Consider the following 21429-nt stretch of genomic DNA (forward strand, 5'->3'; position numbering starts at 1 on the left):
AAAGTATATTTAAATATCTTTTTCATTTCATTATAAATCATCTCCCAGAATGTCTTAATCCTTGGGCATGTCCACCAAAGGTGAAAAAATGTACCTTCAGTCTCATTACATTTCCAAAATTTATTGTCGGGCAAATGGTATATTTTTGCAAGCTTGACTGGTGTCATGTACCACCTATAAATCATTTTCATTAAGTTTTCTCTTAGGGCATTACATGCCGTGAATTTCATACCTGTGGTCCATAACTGTTCCCAGTCAGCCATCATTATGTTATGCCCAACATCTTGTGCCCATTTAATCATAGCTGATTTCACCATTTCATCCTGAGTGTTCCATTTCAACAGCAAGTTATACATTCCTGACAAATTCTTAATTTTTGGATCCAACAATTCTGTTTCCAATTTTGATTTTTCCACCTGGAAACCAACTTTTTTGTCCAAATTGTAAGCCTCCATTATTTGGTAATAATGGAGCCAATCTCTCACTTTGTTTTTCAATTTTTCAAAGCTCTGCAATTTTATTCTATCACCGTCATGCTCCAAAATTTCCCAATATTTCGGCCTTTACTGGCTTATCCCTTTGCACAAACAGACATGCACTGTCGAAAAAACACATTTTGTCTACTTCTCTGTGGGAAGGGGGAAGTAACTTTCTGACTGATGCAAAGTCCAGCCAAGTGACACCATCCACAGCCATCCTCCCAGAAAAGGGAGAGACCTCATGACTGACACAAAGGATAGGCAGTCAGCTGTGTGCAAAGCTGGAAAAACCGGCTCCCTCTGAGCCCTGTATGGGCAAGGAAATGTTGGGTGTGTTTTCACGCCAAGATTGCTGGCATCTGGATTCACGTTTATGTAAGTGCCTCTTGTCTGAGCCTTTCTCCCATCTGCAACAAGGGAGATCATAATATTAGCCTACCTTAGAAGGCTGTTGTAAAATAATTATGGAGACAAATGCCTGTGAAAATGCTATAGTGTGATAAATGCTAAAAGGCAGTAGCAGGAGCCAATGATGGAAGTTGCCTTGTATCAAGTCAGACTATTTGTTCATCCGGATTCTTGTTGAGTATTCTCTATGGTTCTCCAGGGACTCAGACAGAGAAGCACCTTCTCCATCACTAGCTGGATGGACTGGAAATGCCAGGGACTTTTCTTGGGACCTTCTGCATGCAACATGTGTGCTCTGCCAGTGAGCTGTGATCCCTAGTTTTGTCCCTAGTTGTCAGTATTCTTCATCATGAACCCCTGCAGCAATATTGATCTGTCATATATATGTACACACACACACACACACACACACACACACACACACTGCTGTGTCCTTGCTCTCTCTTACTCACCAATCCCCCACCATTTTCCCCACATTAACCCTCTAGAACTTCCCCTCCCCACCCCATGCAACTACTAAGTGCCCCTTTCATTTTCCCCACACCATTTCCAAGATTGTGATGTGACACTGCAAATCCTCCAATGGGGGCTGTGTGTGATGACAGCATTACACTTTTATGTATATAGGCAGATACCTATATATTGAAATGCTGCCCTCAGATATGAGGGTGGTAGGACCGCTTGTGTTCCTGGAGCCTAGAGCTCTGCCTTCTTGAGCAGCCAAGCAGCAGGAATGCTTTGCTCTGCCCACATCCCACCCCACATGCTCTGCCTCTTCTCTACCCTTTGGAAACTGGCCTGACTAAGATTGTTTCTATTTCAAGAAACTGTAAAATGACCAGGACACATTCTGTTTACTGCCTGAGGAGAAATGGGAAGGCGCCGTTCTCTCACTGCTACTGCAGTCCTGCTTACTGGAGTCACACAGCTTCGGCTTCCAGTGAGATCTCGTCAGAACACAGAAGCCACCACTTCTTGCTTCTCTAGTGGCAGCAGCGATGAGTGGCTCATTGCCATGGGAAAAGTAAGGTGAAGCTGTAGCAGCAGCAGCAGCAGCAGCAGCAGCAGCAGCGAAATCTCACAAGAGTTCAGTTGCCACTACTTCTTCCTGCTTCTCTGGCAGTGGTGTGTGTGGTGCCACGCTTGCAGGATTCTACCACCTGAGGCACCTTCAGAGGTTTCTCTGAAGGGATTCTGGGAATTGTGGTCAGACTCTTTTAGTAAAAGCATCTCACTTTCCAACCACAGAACCACAAGTCCCACAGATCCTCAGGTGGAAGCCACAATGAGGCTGCTTTTTACCAAGGGCACGGCAGCCAGAGCTGCCACTGATATCAGCCACGGGCTGCTGCTCTTACCCATGGCCAGAATCTGCAAAGGCAAAGCTATATTACAACGGTTGTCACTCTGAGGTTGCTTCCCCTCTTCCCAACCCTCCCCTTTCCCTCCTGCATTGTGTCTTTCGAATGTGAGCCTGAGAGGAGGAACTACCTTAGTGCTGGCAAAGCAAAAGGTTGGGCAGCTGGCTTGCTTCGTTAACAATAACACATCCAGATTTGGGATGGATAAAAGAAAGTACGTCTTCATATTATGCATAGCTATGGCAACAACAGCAGCAAGAATACTTATTGCAAAGTATTGGAAGATGCAAGATTTGCCCACCTTGGAAGAATGGCAGATGAAGCTGATTGACTGTATGGGATTGGCAGAAATGACTGGCAGAATCCGTGACCAGGGAGAAGAGTTGGCAGAAGAAGACTGGAAAAAATTTAAGGACTATCTGCAAAAATACTGTAAAATTAAGGAATGTTGAATGATGTTGGATTGAAATTAAGTGGTTTCTAGCTGTAATGGTATAAAGGAATATGATAAAATGGTTTTCTTTTTATAAGCAAGAATTTAAAGTTATAATAACCTCAGATGTTGGAGAGAAAATAAGGTGTTTTCTTTCTTTTAAGCTGTAATGCTTTGAGATAAGGATTTGCTGCATAAATAATTTGAACTGATATACAAGAAGGGGAGGTATGAGGAGGTCAGGGAAATATGTTATGAGAAAATAAGTTGTGAAATTTATGTGTTTTTAATTTTTTTATGTTTGCTTTTTTCTTTTTGTTTGTAAAAAAATGGAAACTCTAATAAATATGTTTTTTTTAAAAAAATATTATGCATAGCTATGCTATGGAGCTCACTCCCACCATCCTAGGTGGCTTTAAAAGAGGATGAGACAAATTCATGGAGGAGAAGGCTATCAGGGGCTGCTAGCCAGGACAGGTCTTCTCTGCCTTCATGCTCAGGGGCAGCAATGCTCCTGAATCCCAGTTGCTGGAAACCAGAGGAAGGGAGAGTTGCTCTTGTGCTCGTCTCCTGCTTGTGGGCCTCCCATTTGGGCATCTGGTTGGCCAAGGTGAGAACAGGATGCTGGGCTACATGGACCGGGAGTGAGAATGCCGTTCATATTTTATCTGTGCAAACCTACCAAGATGCTTGAGGAAAGGGCTTAGCTATCCACTGTTTGCATGTATCTTATTTGAAATGGGTTTTTAAAAAGTCATTTACAAGCAAAGGGCAGATGTTCTCCATTCTATTGAGCCTGAGTCACGCATTCATTTTGCCTGGGGTTTAGCAGGAGTCAGTGAATGACGTAGTGTCATGCTGAAAAGATTAAACAGCACCAGCATCTGTGACAGTAGCAGACTTGACTTCCAAGGATCTTTCCCTATATAAGGGCTAGATCAGTGTCTGGATCATCTAAGAACAGGATGCTGAACTGAATGGACCACTGTCTGGTGCTCTTCTGGCAATAAATCTCTGCTTGGATTTGGACCACATTAGATTCTGTGGAACTTCACATAAAAACGTGCCTCTTTCCACATCAAAAAGGGTTCCAGCCTAGAACCTTTTTATTTAAAAAATGTGGCAATAACTCCCACTCCCACCTCTTCTCCTAAATAGTTTTCTTTGGGCAGGGGTCTTGTTTTTTCACGGAGTGGCTTCCAACCGTATCAGCCCACCCCTGTACCTGTGTGGTTCAGACACACCTCTAATGTCCTCTGGGAGAACAAAGTCTCCCTCTCGGTTCTGTGCTAAATGACTTGCCTTAGAGAGTGATTGCGAGGGATTGTAAAATCCAGTCAAGGTGCTGCTGTACAGAAGGCTCCCCAGGAAGTATTAATTCTTCCGTGCCCTTTACAGCATTCAATAAAACTACATTGAGGCTATATTTAGACAGGACAGATGCCCTGGGAGGGGCTTTTAGATTCGCAGGGCACAGTTCAAGGGAGAGGAAGACAGCCCTTTAAAAGGGGAGAGCTATAAAATTACAAAGTGAAGCTCCATGAAGAAACTAAATATTTATTTCTCTGAAAGCAATCAGGGTGGAAAACGTTTGTTTTTTAAAGCACAAAACACAATTTAACATTTGTAGAAACAGGCACTTGAACCTTCCAGTGCACACTTTCCAATTTACAGTGGATCAGGTCTTGCAGAACTTCCTGCCCATGGCCCAAAATTGGTTCACAAGGCCATTTTGTCCAAATCAATGGAAAGTGGCAGCAGTAATGGCCGTGGCCTGTGAGGCCTTGCGGCAGTGATAGAGAGTGCTGGCAGTAGTGGTGGTGGATTGTGAGGACTTGCAGAAGTAGTTGCCAGGACATTGTCCTGTTTGCCTCTGCGTAGTTCCTTCCTTATTTCATGATTATATATATATATATATATATAATTTCATGATATATATATATCATATCATGATATATCACAATATTTAGCTGATGATATATTGTGATATTGAAAACCAGTTATCGCCCAGCCCCACTTTAGAGGTTGTGTGTGTGTGTGTGTGTGTGTGTGTGTGTGTGTCGTCCTGGAGGCAGAAAAGTCACTGTCACTGTCACCCTCCTATGTAAAAGAGGTCCTGGACTTCCTAATTTTAAAATGCTGCTTCTTGCCAGCTGCACTTTCCATAGGCACTTGTCTTACTAATAAGCTCTGAGACATTTGCTTTCCAATTAATCAGCACCAGTTATATAAGGTAATTCTATGAAAGTTTATTCTGAAACAAGCTCCATTGAGTTCAATGGGGCTTACTCCCATGCAGCTGTGTACAGAACCACAGCCTTAATCAACTAATTAACTGGTTAAACATTGTGGCCCTAGGATATAGTGAAACCCCACTCGAGCTCCACCTTCCATGGTATTTTTAACATCTTAAATTGCTGCTAACTTCTTGTCCATAGATTATTTCCATAGATCAAAACCCCATAACTGGCCATCAAAATTGGGTAATCATTTCAAAGTACTGCAGCTGCTGATTTAGCTGGGCTGGTTTTATCCTCTTCAATCCCCCCCCAAAAAAAACCCCTACCCTAACACATTTTATTTATTTATTGCATTTCTACCCCAGCTCTTCCTCCAAGGAGCTCAAAGTGACGCATGTGGTCGCCCCCCTCCTTGTTTAATCCCCCACAACCAGCCCTGAGAGGCAGGCTAGGCTGAGAGGCAGTGACTGGTCCAGGGTGACACCCAGTGAGCTTCATGGCTGAGTGGGGGATTTGAACCTCAGTTTCCCAGGACCTGGCCCAACACTCTAACCACTAGCTCTCTTGCCCAAGAGTGGTAAGGATGTTACACAGATGAGCAGAGCAGGTTTACACTCAGAATTTCAAAGTCTTGCAGCTACACCACCTGTACCTATTCAGCTTTGCAGGGAAGGAAGAAAACACAGTGACTGGCCACAGTGGCTGGCCCCCATCTGGACTCACGGGGCGGAAGGCAGGGAGCCGAAACAGTAATTAGAGCCAGTCAGTGCCAAGAGGAGAGGCAGAGCCAACTAGTTTTGTCCCCATCTCCCCCTCCCTGCTGACTTTCCAAGGGCAACCCCAGGAGCAGGAGGAAGCAGACAACCTTGGCCAGTGCCACCCCCTAGGCTGGTTGAGGTAAGAAGGCAGGCAGATAGGTGGGGGCTGGATGAGGGTGATGCTGCAATGGACCAGCCACCACGGCCAGCAATGCTTTAGATCAGATTCTTTGTTTTAAAATTAATAGCACATAGTTAGAATTATGGATCTGGCTCCCACAAGAGGTAATGTGGCCACCAACCACAAAGATGACTTTAAAAGAGAATTGGCTCCCTCCTCCAAGAATTTGTCTATCGATGGCTGCTAGCCATGATGGCTAAGCTGTGACTTCACAGTCGCAGGCTTCTGAATATCAGTTGCTGGAAACTGCAAGAGTGCTCCTGTGCTCAAATCCTGCTTGTGGGTTCTCCACGGGGCTCTGGGTGGCCTGATCCAGCACGCTCCCTTCATGTTCATAATATTGCATGGTGTTATTGGGGGTTCAGTGTGATAAAGCACTTTGTGAAGCATGTTATTTAAGAAGCAAATTCAGAATATTTTAAATGGATATATACACACAAATAAGAAACGACGTAAAAACAGCAGGTGTGTCCCTGGCATTACTTGAATCTATGCCATGGTCTCCCAGTCAGGGACTACACACTGTCCACAAACACTGCATGTGGAGGCAGCCAATGACATTGCCATGATCAACTTCATGAGCCACCAGCTGCAGATCCACTGTAAAGAGCCACTGTTATTGCTGGCATGCTGCTGGTATGATAGAGATTAGAGGGTGGCAAAACTAGGCTGTGCCCACTCTCTGCCCTGTGGGTGCAACTTGCCAGCATAAATCGACATTGGGGGAGTTTAGCACCAGCATGGGGCAAGGTGTCCAGTGGCGCAGATGGAGTTATTTGGGTAGAATGACACACGGCTTCTTAATGCTACTCAGCTAGTAGACCTTCAGTTTCCTCCTTCGTTTCATTGGAGGAGAGACCACAGGCAATGCAGTACAATCACTTCCGGACAACCTGTTTGTTCAGCATTCACTCTGACTTGATTGTACAAAGAATGCAGGGTGGGAGGTTCTACAATGTTGTGTGTCTAAAGAGCATTGGTTCTGATTTGTTAGTTTAGAAGCTAAGGTGACATACATACTTCTCCGCCACAATAACCCTACGGGGGCAGGTTAGGCTGAGAGCCAGCGACTGGCCCAGGCAGTCACACCTAGTGGGCTAAGTGGGGGATTTGAACCCTGGTCTCCCAGGTACTAGTCCAGCATGCTATCCACTACACCGTACTGGTTCTCAGTTATACAACTGTGACTATACAGTGAGGTTATATGACGTTAGTTCAAGCAATCATCATTTCAGATATTCAATGCATCTTCCCCTTCACGGTCCTTATTGCAAACTGTCTGGGGTGGAGGGGTTTTTTGGATATAGGTTTTGTTGCACAAGAAGGCCAAATATGCTATTGTTGTTGCTATTATTAAAATTTGTACACCACCCTTCATCTGTAGATCTCAGGGTGGTTCGCAACATAAAAATACAATAAAAAAAATACAAAATACATGATAAAAATAAAAATTACACAACCTGCATTTGACAGCATGTGAATGAATCCACCCTGGAATGTACTGGTGGTGTGGAAGTCTTCTGTGTCTCTGACTGAATCTGCCAGGTATGTGGTTCAATCCCACTTGCAAAATAACTGACAGCTTGATTGACAGCTCTGTTTGAGTGGATTGCTTGCCCATCCTGTAGAAGAGGAGTGGGAAATTTGTGGGGGTCTCCAAATACTATGCTAGATTGCATGCAAGCTCTTCTGGGTTTGAAGGACAGGGCAAAAATGCCCTGACCATCATCCCTGACCACTGGCCATGCTGTTGGGAGTCCAACAATCTCTGCAGGGCCACAGGTTCCCCATCTTTGCCAAAGAACGGGACAGTACCATAAAGCTGTCTATTTGGAAGTCTTTTCTCAAAGGGCACCAAAAGCACTTTTAGCTTTCCTTATATAAGCCATTTTTAATGGAGAATCATCACGACCCTCAGGTTGCATACTGGAATTTAAAATGGCTTTCTGTCCCGATAAGAACTATTTCCCTCCTCCACCCTTTGAGCTCTGCAGGGGAGTAAGCTTCGCGTCCCCTTCAGAGTTCTGCCCGCGCCTGCCGGCAGCCAACTCCGAAGCAGCGCGTTTAGCCCCGGCGCCGCACTCCGCACGCGCTCAGGAACCCGACGCCGCCGCGCGTCTCCGGCAGGCGGCGATCCTTGCGCCAGCCCCTCCCGGCTCAGGCGAGCGTCGTGCGGTTCTGCACGCCCGCCAGCCCCCGGCGGAGTGACGAGGCCGGCGAAGGCGGGGCAGCGCAGGGCAGGGCGGCGCGTCGAGTCCTCAGCTCAACCTGGGAGCCGGAGCGCCATGTGCGCGGCGGGTCGGAGCGGGATGCGGCGCCTGGAGGGGCGCAGACTCTCTGCAGAACGTGGCGGCGCAGCTAGTTTCCGATGTTGCACTTGCAGGACAATAAAGAGCCCCAATCCCCAATCTGGCCTCTCTTTAGGGCTCCTTTTGCTCAGCCGCCCCACGCAAGATGCCCAGAGCGAGAAAGCGCCCTCGTGGCTAGGGAGGTGCAAAGGGAAGGGCCGGATGGCGCATTGGACCCATTCGGATACCCGAGGCTATGCCCAAGCGGGCGCTTGTGTTGTTTTCAGAGCCTGGGCACGGATCCTGGGACTTGGGTCCGAGTAGAAGCGCCTCGCGTCGGGGACAAACAGAGCCACAACCTCCCCGACGCGTTTTTTCCTTGGGGAGCCTCGGCTGTGGGCGGGGCGGGCGCCGCACTCTGCACTCGCTCAGGAGCCTGCTGCCGCCTGGGTGGGCCGCTGAGCTTTCCTCCTCCTCCTGCTGCTGCTTCGAGGCTGAGGCTCTACACACCCTCCGGCCGGGGCCAATGGGAGGCGCCGGGCAGGGCGCGTCACGCGGGAGCCGGCAGGGGAGGATGGCATCGCTGGCGAGCCTCAAGAAGCCACTTTGTTCCCGCGCCGGGTAGCCAGGCAGGGCCGCCTCCGCCTCGTCCTCGCCGCCCTCTCCCGGCTCCGGGGCTCCGGGCCCCAGTCTCGCCGCGCCATGATCGCCTCCCACTTGCTGGCGTACTTCTTCACCGAGCTCAACCACAGCCAAGTGCAGCGGGTGAGGGCGCGCCGGGGCCCCGCCGAGGGACCGGCCGGCTGGGCGAGGGAGCGGGGCGAGCACGTGGGGGCAGCTCGGGGGCCCGCTCGGGAAACGGCGGCGCGATTATGGGGGGGGGCGCAGCTCTGCACGCGCTCAGAGGGACGCGCAAGGAACGTTTGCGTGCTTTTTAAGTTGGAGCTTAAAAGCGGGGAATTCCCGTCTGCGCGGGAGACGCGGAGATCTCGTGAAAGGGAAACCAGGGACCTCTCGTCTTAGGTGGGTTGGGCGGCGCTGGGCGCCCGGTTTCCCGGGACAGGGGGGAGAAGGGGCGGCGGCGGCTGCCGCCAAGATCTGACCACTGCCCGGGGAGAAATAGGATTATATTAGCTGCAGTAGGAGATGCGAGGCGCTCTTTCCGGCTTCCACGTGGAATGCAGATGGGACCCTTTCTCCCCTCCCGTTTGTGGGGGCTGGACTATGGCCTCCCCCCCCCCCCCAATACTGAAGTCTGTTTCGTTCTCCAAACTTTTCATGTATTGCAGAGGAGAGCGCCGCCCCCCTCCACGACTATCTGGAAGAAATGGGGTCCCAATCCTGCTTTTTCCTTCTCGATAGTTGCTCCCTTCAGTGGATCAGGATGGAGGGGGAAAGTCCATACCGTGATACGATTGGAAGAAAGCCGCCCCTCCCCCCCCACAGCATTTTGGGGCTCCTTCCCCGGCCTCTTCCAGCCTCTTTGATGCCAGGAGCGGGTAGTGGTGATGGAGGGATCCCGGATGATCTCCCCCCCCCCCCCAGACAACAAAGGAATCTGTTTTCACTTAAAAATTACGCCCCGCCTCCTTGTGGCATCCGCTTCCGTGGACCTCAGCCTCGAGGCAGTGACTTTTTTAAACCTACCTTTTTAGAAGCTTGCTTAGTTCTGAGAACTTTAGGCATTGGGAAAACTACTTTTTTAGCCTAGCAACTCTGTGGGGGAGACTGGTGTGTGTGGTTGGAGCCTCAGGAGCAAGATTAATTGTATTTAAATACAGATGACTTGAGTTTGCAGTAGCTTAAAATAATAACATGCCACATGAAGATTTATAGATGTGGGCATACTTCTGCAGAGCCTATGCTGATGCAAAGCTTTTGTGTGGTATTTCTTGAGTAAACCTGGTTCTGTGAGTAAACCTGCCACTTAGTTCTGTGCTGGCTTTTCGTTTCCAATGCCCAGGCTTAATCATGGCAAGGGGCATGTGCAGAGTGGAGTGCAGCTGCCCGTAATGATGCAATATGCATCCATTTGGGGGTTTTAGGTGCCTTTAAGGTTCCATGTCAGCCGGATCGTGACCTCTTGGCTATCAAATCTTGCAAATGCCTTTCTGACTCTGAGCAGCAGATGGCCACAGAAAGCAACCTCTTTCATTATAGCTTGCTAGTGGCTTCAATGTGCCAACACTGTGAGTGCCCACAGCAGCAGCGCTTGGACGTGGGTGACCTGCTGCCAGCAGGACCAGCCCAAACTCTCTGATCCACAAGGCAGAACATCCAAATGGCCCTTTGACCAAGCAGTGTCAGGGACAGGCCGTAGAGTGACTGCTGTGCATGCAGAAGGTGCCAGGTACAATCTCTGGCATCTCCCAGTCTGAGGCCCTGAATAGTCACTGCCAATCCGTGTCAACAGTGATCTGATTGCTATTTTGCAGGGAGACATTTTCCTCAGCCTCTTCCCCATCAAGTGAGTGGGGGGACTTGTATGCAGGAGGATGTCCCGTGGGGGTTGTGCATCCTGGCTCAGATCGGCCTGCCCCCCACGACTCTACTTCACAGTGTCCCAGATGTGCTGCCTGCAGAAGCCACTTTGTCCTGCCTGCTGGCAAGCCTTGCTGGCTTGTGTGCAAACAGAGCTGAAGCAAAGCAGCTGTTGCCTCCCAACAGGAACTGATGCAAGTGGCACACTTCTGCTTTTGGATGGCTTACTATCTAGATCAGGGCAGCCTTAACTTTTCATACCAAGTGAGAGTACTTGGATACAAAACCCACGACCGCACTCTGCCTTGTTGCATGGTGGTGGTGGTGGGGAAGCAAGGCCAGAATTTCATGCCTGCATGCTGCCTTCCCAAAGCTGGGAAAACACTAACAAGGCTTTGGGAAGGTGGCCTGAGGGCTAGGAGGGGCATAAGATGTTGCTGAGGACTGCCAAAAAATGCCTCTGCTGCATGGACTACCATGATCTAGACACACACACAGAGCCTGTCAAAGTCACACAGGGAAAAGGCTGCCTCTGCTGCACTTTTGATCTGGGGAAAACCTTTCCCACTCCTCTCTGCTCCATTCCCTTCATTCCAGCTGTTGGACTGTTACAGCTTTCCTCCTTCCTGTGACTCCAGAATTGCAGAGGAAAAAAGAGCTGCTGGCATCTCCCTTTTTTCCTTGTGGCCCAGGGCTGACTTAAGTCACGAAATCTTAGTGAGAATTATAGTAGTACCTATGGTTACGTACTTAATTCGTTCCGGAGGTCCGTTCTTAACCTGAAACTGTTCTTAACCTGAAGCAGCACTTTAGCTAATGGGGCCTCCCACTGCTGCCACGCCGCTGCTGCACAATTTCTGTTCTCATCCTGAAGCAAAGTTCTTAACCCGAGGTACTATTTCTGGGTTAGCGGAGTCTGTAACCTGAAGCGTATGTAACCTGAAGCGTATGTAACCCGAGGTACCACTGTATCAGGGTTTCTGAGGAGGAAAAGATCATTTTTGCAAAGCAAGGGGCAGGGCAGCGAAGGTTTGCCCTCTGTGCCAGGGACTTCCGAAAAGCTGTTTTGATATTTTCTTCCCTCTTCTCTAGGTTTGGGGTGTGGGAACGGCCTGCCGTGATGGGAGGGGAAGCTCCATCCCTCCACATGTGCAGAAGGTTATTTGACACCAGGCTAAAGGGGTTCCTCTGCTTCCTTTCATTATTTGCTCTAATTCTTTCTCTCCTCCCTTTTCCTGTGCAAGTCTCTAAAATGTTACGCTGGTTTTAATTTCCGTCTCTGGAGGAATGTGACTGCAAATATGCCAACACTGCATAACTCGTGTCTCCTTTTCTGACCTTGGGTTGAGAAATAACAAATGGAGATCTCATGTGATCTCTTTCTATTGCTATGAAAGTCCCTGCAGTTATGACAAAGATCACAGATAGCATCAGAGTTGGCTCCCTCTCATTACAGCGCCCTTTGCCCACCTGCTGACCTCCAGATGTTTCAGACTTCAACTTGCATCAGCACCAGGGGACACATCAACATCATGCAACCATGTTGACTGGTGGGAATTGTATTCTGACCATGAGGTTGGGGAACCCTCGAACCTTATCAAGAGACGATGCCTTCTGCCTTGGTTGAGTGCTCATTGACTCCCTCCTCCATCCTCATCTGCCCATCCAAACCTGCAAACAGGCCCTACATGTGGATGAGGTTGATGGGAACTATAGTCCAAGAGCATTTGGAAGTCACCAGTAGGTGAAGGATGTTTTATGCAGATGAAGATGTAACAGAGGGAATGTAGCACAAACGGCATTCTTCTTTTTGATGGTTTACTTAGTTGCAACCTGGGAACAGCCTGTATGCCACAGCCTGGCCATTCCTTTGATCTTGTTAATTGCTGCTCCCTGTGAAATAATAGTTTGTCCCTCCTTGTGGAGGAGAGAAGGGTCTGAACTTTTAACTATTTTCTGTCCAAAGTGGGTCACTTTTGGAAGTGATTCTTCCACTTAAAATGGACCATGCCTGCAGCAACCAGATCTCATTTGGATAGGTGTAGTTTGGGACCCAGAAAATAAGGAGAATAAGAATTGGGGGGAGGGTTGGGGGAAGGCACCCCCTTTCTTTTTGTTCAGGACACACCCTGGCAAACCAAACTGCTTGAACCTCGGTGGTGTTGCCTACCTTCCCTGCAGCACGTGGCGTGGAAGAAACTTTGGAAAAGTATTGCATGCAATTTGTAGATCCCTTAGTGCAGACAGAGACATAGAACCCCCAAAGGGCATCCTTTTGAGGTAGCCCCTGCATCCTTGTTGGCGCATTAGAAAAGGTTGGAGAGCACTTGATGATGTCAAGTGAGTAACTCCTCTTATGTAATGTGGGACAAAAAGTCCCAGATTCTTACCATTCTAATCCATTGGGTTAGGGATGCGGGTGGCACTGTGATCTAAACCACTGAGCCTCTTGGGCTTACTGATCAGAAGGTAGGCGGTTCGAATCTCTGCAATGGGGTGAGCTCCCATTGCTCTATCCCAGGACCTCCCAACCTAGCAGTTTGAAAGCACGCCAGTGCAAGTAGATAAATAGGTATTGCTGTGGCAGGAAGGTAAACAGTGTTTCTGTGCACTCTGCTTTCCGTCATGGTGTTCTTTTGCACCAGAAGCAGTTTAGTCATGCTGGCCACATGACCCGGAAAGCTGTCTGCGGACAAACGTCAGCTCCCTTGGCCTGAAAGTGAGATGAGCACCCCAACCCCATAGTCGCCTTTGACTGGACTTAGCCGTCCAGGGGTCCTTTACCTTACCTTTTACCTTAATCCATTGTGTTATTCAGACTTGACCTAGAAGCATCTTGGAAGTACCAGAAATGGGTGAGGCTATTCTAGAGGGACCTGATTGACCAATTGCAGTTTTATTGTGGTTGGTGGAAACCAGCAATGTGCTGCTTCCAAAGAAAGAGGTGGGCAGGTAAAAATCTCCAGAGGGTTCCAAAGCTGTAAACACAAATCTCAGCTCAGTTGGTGGAACATGAGACTCTTAATCCCAGAGTCATGAGTTCGAGCCCCAGGTTGGTTGAAAATGCCCTTCATTGCAGGGGGTTGGGCTAGATAACCCTTGTGGCCTCTTCCAATTCTACAATTCTATGATTCTGTTTTCCAGCTTTCCCCAGGGCCTTTCCAGTTCAGAATCCCAGTTCCTCATGAACTGCCCTTGGGATGTGCCTGTTGAAACACTGCAGCCATGTTATATAAGTCACTGACTTTTGTTGTTGAGCTATAAACTCGGTTTTTCTGTAATCAAGGGATTCTGTAATGTTTTCCCTCTTTTCTTGCCAGCGTTTAGGAAAAGGAACTTCCCCAGCCCTTACTTATGAATGTGACTCATGGACATTTATGCTCTTGCAGAAGTTGCACCGTAAACTGATGCAATTTGAGGTGGAGGAGATGCAAAGGAAAGACAGTGGGACAGCTCTTTTGGCTTATAATTTCTAGCAATTCAGGGTATCCATTTGTCTTTACATTGCTGGGATATTCCCAAAGAGGGCACCTGCATTGGCATACCTAGATCACTCTCAAAGTTGAGTTTCATGGCCAAGAAGTTTAGCATCATTGAGCAGAGTCTGCGAAAAGGGCCTGTGAATGAAGTCATCTATCCACAGAATAGTTTCTATAATTAGAAGCACACTTACTAGTGAGTAAACCCCTGAACTTTGTGAGAATTTGAGGGTAAATGTGCAAAGGGATGTGCAGTGAAGCAGCAATCATATGCAGACTTAGCTTTGGAGCAAGCCCAATTGAACTCAGTGATATTTACTTCTCAGTAAACGTGCATAGAGGTGGACTATAATAGATCCTTGCTGTGCCTCAATCTTTGCCTGTTCTCTCTAAAGCTAGTGATTTTGGTTGAGGGAATCAAGCAAGCCAGCAAGTTGAGACAGGATCGGAATCCAAGTCTTTCAAAATCTAAACCCTTCCTGGCAGAACCCAACCAAAACCTACAAAGATGCTGACTAAGATGATGTTTGTGGGTCTATAGCAGGTTGATTAGTTTGTCAGGGTAGTTCTTAAGTTCAAATCTGCTACAGTGGTACCTCGGGTTAAGTACTTAATTCGTTCCAGAGGTCCGTACTTAACCTGAAACTGTTCTTAACCTGAAGCACCACTTTAGCTAATGGGGCCTCCTGCTGCTGCCACGCCACCGGAGCACCATTTCTGTTCTCATCCTGAAGCAAAGTTCTTAACCTGAAGCACTATTTCTGGGTTAGCAAAGTCTGTAACCTGAAGTGTATGTAACCTGAGGTACCACTGTACTTAACTTGGTAAGTCTATCTACGTTTGATAAAGAAGCACATAAACTATTTTTGGAAAACCAAAGAATTTTAATTTTACCTTCTGGAAATATTAGGTAATGCTAAACAACAACAACAACAACTGCATGTAATTGGCAATCATTTTTAATGATTTCTGTGCAATTTTACACACTTTTCACTTACCAAGCAAAACTAGATTATATTAATTGAACCAAAATATCTTTTGAATTCCCAGGTCATGTTACAGCTTTTTAGCACCCCTCATTTCTGGAAGCTGAAAAATTCAACATGCCCTATTCATGCAGGGTTGTCTCCTGGGCTGACCTGGAGATGATGGGGACCGGAATGCAAAGCAGATGCTCTGCTGCTAAGCTACAGCCCTTCCCCTTTCATTATTAGCAGTGGCTGCTCTCCCTGCCTGAATGCCATGAGGCTGCAGCAGGAGGGCCCAGGCTTCTGCTTGGCAATTGGTTGCTAACTCTCTGTCCCAGCTAAGAGTTCAGACACAGGCTGTGGTGCTAGCTGAGGGTGGAGATGAAGGGGGGGAGGGAGGAACCCGACAAGCGGGAAAGTGACTCATGTTCTGCTGTGAAAGGGCTTTGGGTAACTGTCATGCTTCATTCATGAAGCTACAAGCAGGCCCAGTTTCTTCAGCCCTTGCTGCAGTAGGAAGTGATCTAAAGGCCCGTGGCCCCCCCTCCAAGGCTCTCTGTGCTTCTTGGGATTGATCCTAAATCTTAGCTTGCTCACCTATGCTTAACGTGTGGGCCGTGGTGGGGCAACCACCAGGAAAGTACCGTAACTGCCAGAGCTCCTCCTCTTTAGCATTTTAAAGATAGTGCGAAACATTAATATGCCAGGATATATTGGTTGTTTGGGGCCAATTTATCTTTCAGAGGGTGCAGAGGATTATTATTATTATTATTATTATTATTATTATTATTTATTAAATGAGGCTCCAGAGAGCTCAAATTAACCTGAAGCCGAAGAGCTGTGTGGCTCTCCAAGCAACAGCAGTTCTCAGATGGGGTTTTAGCTGTGACTACAACTGTGCCAGCCCCACTTTTACCGGCTCACAATATTGAATGTTGATTGGGCTGCAGTCAGCTTTCAGCCATCAGGGGAACTTGTGTTGGGACACATGGCTCTGGGATCCAGTTGTTCTCAGGGTGTGCAGTGTGTTTCTCCACATGGTTTCCCTAATTGCTGCCCACTGACTTCTGCAGGACAGTGGGTTGGTGGCTGCATCCGAAGGACCGGGCGAGTGATGCATGGCTTGTTTTGCCGTTTTTCTCCATACTTATCCCATGAGCATTTCTGCGGCATTTCCAAATGGGTATTCTTACATAAGGGCTTTGGGAGGTTGCTCCGCAAACCTGGGATGCATTTGAGAGGCAGCAGCACAAAGTTAACAAGCACACTATTGTTCATCTCTGCCGTTTAATAGCAGAGCAGAGCCACAAGCACCACATGTGATTCCTGTGTTTTTAATTTGGCAATGCTTCCTTGATTTTGCGCAGAACAGCAGAAGGCCAGATTTACAAGAAGAAGACGACACACTTCTTCCCCCTTGAGTTGGCACTGTGGAAATACTCTATAACTCCTAGCATGGGACAGGCTGGTTGCCTGGAAAGATATGTGAAGTGGGAGGAGGCAAGACTTACAGGAAGCAGCCTGCCTTCCAATAGGTGTACAACCCCTTCATACTCAAACCGGCAGAGGATTGTGAAAGCCACGCCCAAAGTTCCTGTTCTGTGTCATTTTTGCTCTTACATGGGTAGAGAAATGTGGTTTGTTCTGCAAGCACGTCTTGCCCTGCCCCTCGGTTGTTTGCGTCATCTCTGAGATGGGGTGCTGGCTCGCTTGCCTGCGTAACTCAAGGAGGCATTTGGAATTTTTGCATTGTATTGCATAGAGAAAGTAGAGGAAAGTTTTTCTCCCTCTCATAACAGTAGCATCTGGCTAGCCCCTCCAGCTTTCTTAGGTAGTTAAGCAGAAGAATTTGTTTATTGCATTTATAGCCCTCCTTTTTCTCCAAGGAGTACATGGTTCACCCCCTCCGCATTTAATCCCTACAACAACCCAGTGAGGTAGATTAAGAGGCTGTGACTGGCCCAGGGTCACCCAGTGAGTTTCATGGCTGAGTGGGGATTTGAACCCTGATCTCCCAGGTCCTAGCCTGGCACTCTAACCACTACTCCACACTGGCTTCCTGGAGTACCTCTGCTATGGGGCAGCTATATGAATTAAGTAAATAAATAAATATCGGGAAAGCAAAATGTAACTCAGAGAAGGATCTGAAATATTTCCTTTGAAGCTTGAATTTGTTTTATTCTGGATTGCTTTGTTGGTGTTTCAATGTGTTGTAAACCACTTTGAGATTCTTTCTTGAAAACATAAAGCAGTATAGAAACGAAATGAATAATAATAACAATAATAAATCTCACTGGGGGGAAATGGTGCCTTGAGATTCCTTTGTGGCAACCTAGGTTTAAGGTGCTATTTGGCAACTAGATTATATATCTGAGTTTCTAACACTGCTTATGTTCTCATGGAGGCCTCGGGTGCTGGTGGGCTGCTCTTCCAGCTCACACCAGTGTGACGCCCTCTCGTTGCTTCCACTTGTGGCCGAGAAGGTTCTCTACGAGGCAGCAATTGCACAGGCTGCACCTGTTGGAATTCCTTCCCTGGGAGAGGGAGACTTTCCGCTCCCTGGGTGTCAGTTGACCATTCATGTCTCCCTTTTCCTTCTGCGCAGGGCAGCTTTTTCTAAGCCTTGCCTTGTGTTTGCTTAACCTGGCAGGCTCCGGGGTTTTTCTGCGTTCAGTAATTTCCTCCTTGGAAGTTGCCCAGACTAAGCTGCAGCAAGGACAGAGTTTCCCCTTTCATTGACATATATTGTGTCTCTGTGGAGTTGCAGCATATGGAATTTGAGATCTGGATGACCTCAGCCTCAAGCTTAGCTTTGGGCTCTTTCAGCGGTGGGGATCTTTTCTGTAAAACTAAACATTGCTACCTCGTGTCATGAGGGAGGAATTCAGAAGCCGAGGCCTGGGCAAGATCTGGCATTCCTTGACCTGCCTTTCCTGTGAGTCCTGCTTTCGGGACTCTTGCCTCGTAGCCCTCCAACTTCCATGCTCTTGCCCTCATCTTCTGCCCTGACTCGTGATCCCCAATGGCTCTCTTTTGTGGAAACCCGGATCTGTGAGGCAGAATGCACGGTGCAATTATTAAGCAAATATTTGCACGGCTGTTTAATGACTAGCCCTGATATGAAATCAGACAAGCAAGCTGGATCAGTTCCTCTGTGAACCACATGCAGTGGTGCGGTCATTAATTTCCGTGAATCTATACTGAATAGAGCCTAGCTGTATGCAGCAAAGGCAATCTGCACCTGCCTTCTGCAACCTGGCGCCCTCCAGATACTTCGAACTACAACTCCCATCCGCCCCAGTGCTATATGGCCCTGCTAACTTGTAGTGGCTTTCTGGGGTTTCAGGCCCTAGGACAGGGGTAGGCAACCTGGTGCCTTCCGGATGCTGTTTGTTACTTCCCATCATCCTTGAGCACTGGCCATGCTAGATGAGATTGGACCTGGGACCTCATACTTCCTCTCATACTTCTGTTCCTTTGCCCACTTCTGTTCCCCACTCAGCCTCTGCCAAGCTGATGGGCCAGACAAGATTTGGCCAATTGCCCACATTGCCCAATACCTTTTGTAAGAAGAACAGTTTGCTTTTCAATGTTTTGTTGTTAGAACAGGAAGAATTCTCAGTGCTCAATAGGCTTGATACTTTTGCTAATTGTAGAGTCAAATGGATCAACACTCGCCCCTAATGCTGAGACTTCAGATGGTGCAGATAGCCATGGTTTTATTCTGAGGGCTCACTTTAAAAACACACGCCTGTCTAGTGCAGAACCCTGCTGTTGCAGTGTGCAACCACTTGCTGTTTCTCTGAAGCCAGAGCCAAGCCCCACAGCAGCGTTTGCCCCTGCTGTTCTTGTCAGCAGCTGGTCTTCAAAGACATGCTGCCTCTTCCAATAGGGGAGGCAGAATGTAGTTGTGTAAAACATTGGCCACTTTCCTAGAGGCATAGAGATCCCATGATCAGCTTTCCAGCTTTCACTATCTTTTGACGTGGGCAATAAAATGCATCGTGCCCTTTTCTCCTCGGGCAAGATGGCCCCTGGCACACCCAGAGGCTCCCAAGCAGATTCCAACCAAGCAGCGGGTTCTTGCAGAGCTGATGGGCAGCTCTAGGTTTCGTCAGTCTCTGAAAGGTTCCGTCTTTATAGCGTAGCACATAAAAGGACAAGCTCATTGGAAACACAGGTCCATGTATAACAGCAGACCTGGTGCAACAAGCTTTCCTTGGATTCGGGGAAAAGGGTCAGACTTACCTTGTGGCTCTCTCACGGCATCTCTGAGGGGTCTGTGGTGGACTGAGATCACTAAAGACTCAAGGATTAGCGCTGTTGAGATGTCTCTTTCAAATGTCGAATTGACTTCGCTTTCCCCTCTCCTCCCCCAGATTGACAAATACCTCTACCACATGCGGCTTTCAGATGAAACCCTGCAGGAGATCTCAAATCGGTTCCGGAAAGACATGGAGAAGGGCCTTGGGGCGGATACCAACCCTACAGCCTCCGTGAAAATGCTGCCGACGTTTGTGAGGTCTACCCCAGATGGAACAGGTAAACAGCCACCACCCAGGAAAGGGTTAAATTCCTGAGCTCTGGGACCCGTCTTGATTGACAGTGCTCAGCTATGAAAGATCATAGAACCATGGCCTTGGAAAGGACCCACAGGGTCATCTAGTCCAACCCCCTGCAATGCAATGGGAGGTGACGATTAAACAGGAGAGTGTCTCTGAGCACGTGCCAAGTGTTTTTTCCTCCGTGTAACTGAGACGGTTGGCAGACATGCTTCTCTGCAACCACTGGCCACTTTCTAAAGAGACAAGCTTGACCTTCAGCCTCTGAAGCCTGCTGTCCACAAAGGGTGGCGTGAGCTTCCAAATAACTTCCTTTCTGGTCTCCATTGATGGTCTCTTGGCTCTCGTCCACTTAATAGTTTCAAGTTCAAGAAAGAAAACAGTTTTTAGGGAACTAAAAGTAATTTAGGAGGTTTTTATTTATGTGTTTGTTTTATGCCCCACCTTTCCTCAAGTTCAAGGTGGCAGACATGGTTTCCCCCTCCCCATTTTTTCCCCACAACAATCCTGGGAGGTAGGTTAGGGTAAGAGAAGGGGACTGGCCCAGGGTCAGCTGGTAAGTAGTGGAATTCCCAAACCGCGGTGTCTCCCAAGTCTTAGCCTAGCACTCTAACCACTACACCATGTCTTCTGCCTATGTGTTTGTGTATACATGCACACATATATTATACATAGACACACTGGATTTGCTCACTGTTGCCTCTGGTCTGACAGGTTTTGCAAGTTTTTGAAACGATGGGGAAATGTGCAGAGCCTCTTCACCTAGAGGCGAGAGGGCAGTGAGCCTGCGCAATCTGAGCAGATGTCCTACTATTCTGTGTCCCCTTCAGCCCTGCAGAAAAGCCCCCAGCCTCCCCCCCCCATGGTCTCTCGTGGACTGCACCTCTGGGGTGTGAGGTCTGAATTACTCTCAGGCAACAGGGGAACAGAAAGCCTTTCAGTCAGCACCAAAGCTGGCTTCAGTCAGGGAAGCTGCATTGTTTGATGGTTAGCAGCCAAACTGACCCCCTGAAGTTCAGGAAGTCATGGGCTGGAAGCCTCCAGCTTCTCTGCCAGCTCTTTAGTGGGACGTTTCCTGTAAACATCCTTTCTTGGCTTTCTGCTGTTTCCTCAACCTGGTGTCTTCCCAATGCTTTGGGCTTCCATTCCCATCAGCCCCGGCAGTGTTGCTGTGCTTCCCAAGTCATAGGATTGTAGAGTCGGAAGGGAGCCCCAAGGTCATGTAATTGAACCCCCTGCAATGCAGGAATCACAGCTGGTCACTCCTTGTTTTCATGGCTGGGGTGGGAGAGATTTTTCACTCAATACTTCAAAGGTTTGCACATGCGCTTAGGTCCAGTAAAGAGACCATTAGGGACCTTTGCCCGTCTCACAAGGACAGAGAGCAGAAATAAATACTGTTAAAGCAGCTTGAAGGTGGCATGAGGCAGGGCGCTATCACTGAACTTGTTAGAATCAAAGAATTGTTGAGTTGGAAGAGACCTCGAGGACAAACCAATTTCTGGCTTATATGTATTCTTTTGTAGTAAGTCAGCTTAATCATTGTTACTGTGGACCAGATATACAGCGGACGCTTGGGTTGCGAACGTGATCCGTGCGGGAAGCATGTTTGCAACCCGCAGCACCGCATCTGCGCATGCGTGGGTTGCAATTCAGCACTTCTGCGCATGTGCAAAGCTTGATTTAGTGCTTCTGTGCATGTGCAAGTGCCGAAACCCGGAAGTAACCCATTCCAGTACTTCCAGGTTCGGTGCTGTGCGCAATCCGAAATCACGCAACCCGAAGCGTCTG

At 48.1% G+C, this 21429-nt stretch overlaps 1 protein-coding gene across 2 annotated transcripts in view; it reads left to right on the forward strand.

Annotated features, from left to right (window-relative positions):
• Window positions 1–21429, forward strand: part of HK2 (hexokinase 2) — a 56087-nt gene that overhangs the window by 9615 nt on the left and 25043 nt on the right. The window contains exons 1-2 of one of the 2 annotated variants that reach the window (XM_083514193.1): window positions 8495–8913; window positions 19456–19618. In XM_083514193.1, the coding sequence (XP_083370319.1) occupies window positions 8851–8913; window positions 19456–19618 (226 nt within the window). In that variant the 5' untranslated portion in view covers window positions 8495–8850. Of the gene's footprint in view, window positions 1–8494; window positions 8914–19455; window positions 19619–21429 lie in introns of those variants that run through there. The other variant, XM_083514194.1, reaches the window with a different exon arrangement.

Source organism: Podarcis liolepis (assembly GCF_965112155.1).
Source record: "Podarcis liolepis genome assembly, chromosome: 7".
Taxonomy (NCBI): Eukaryota; Metazoa; Chordata; class Lepidosauria; order Squamata; family Lacertidae; genus Podarcis; species Podarcis liolepis.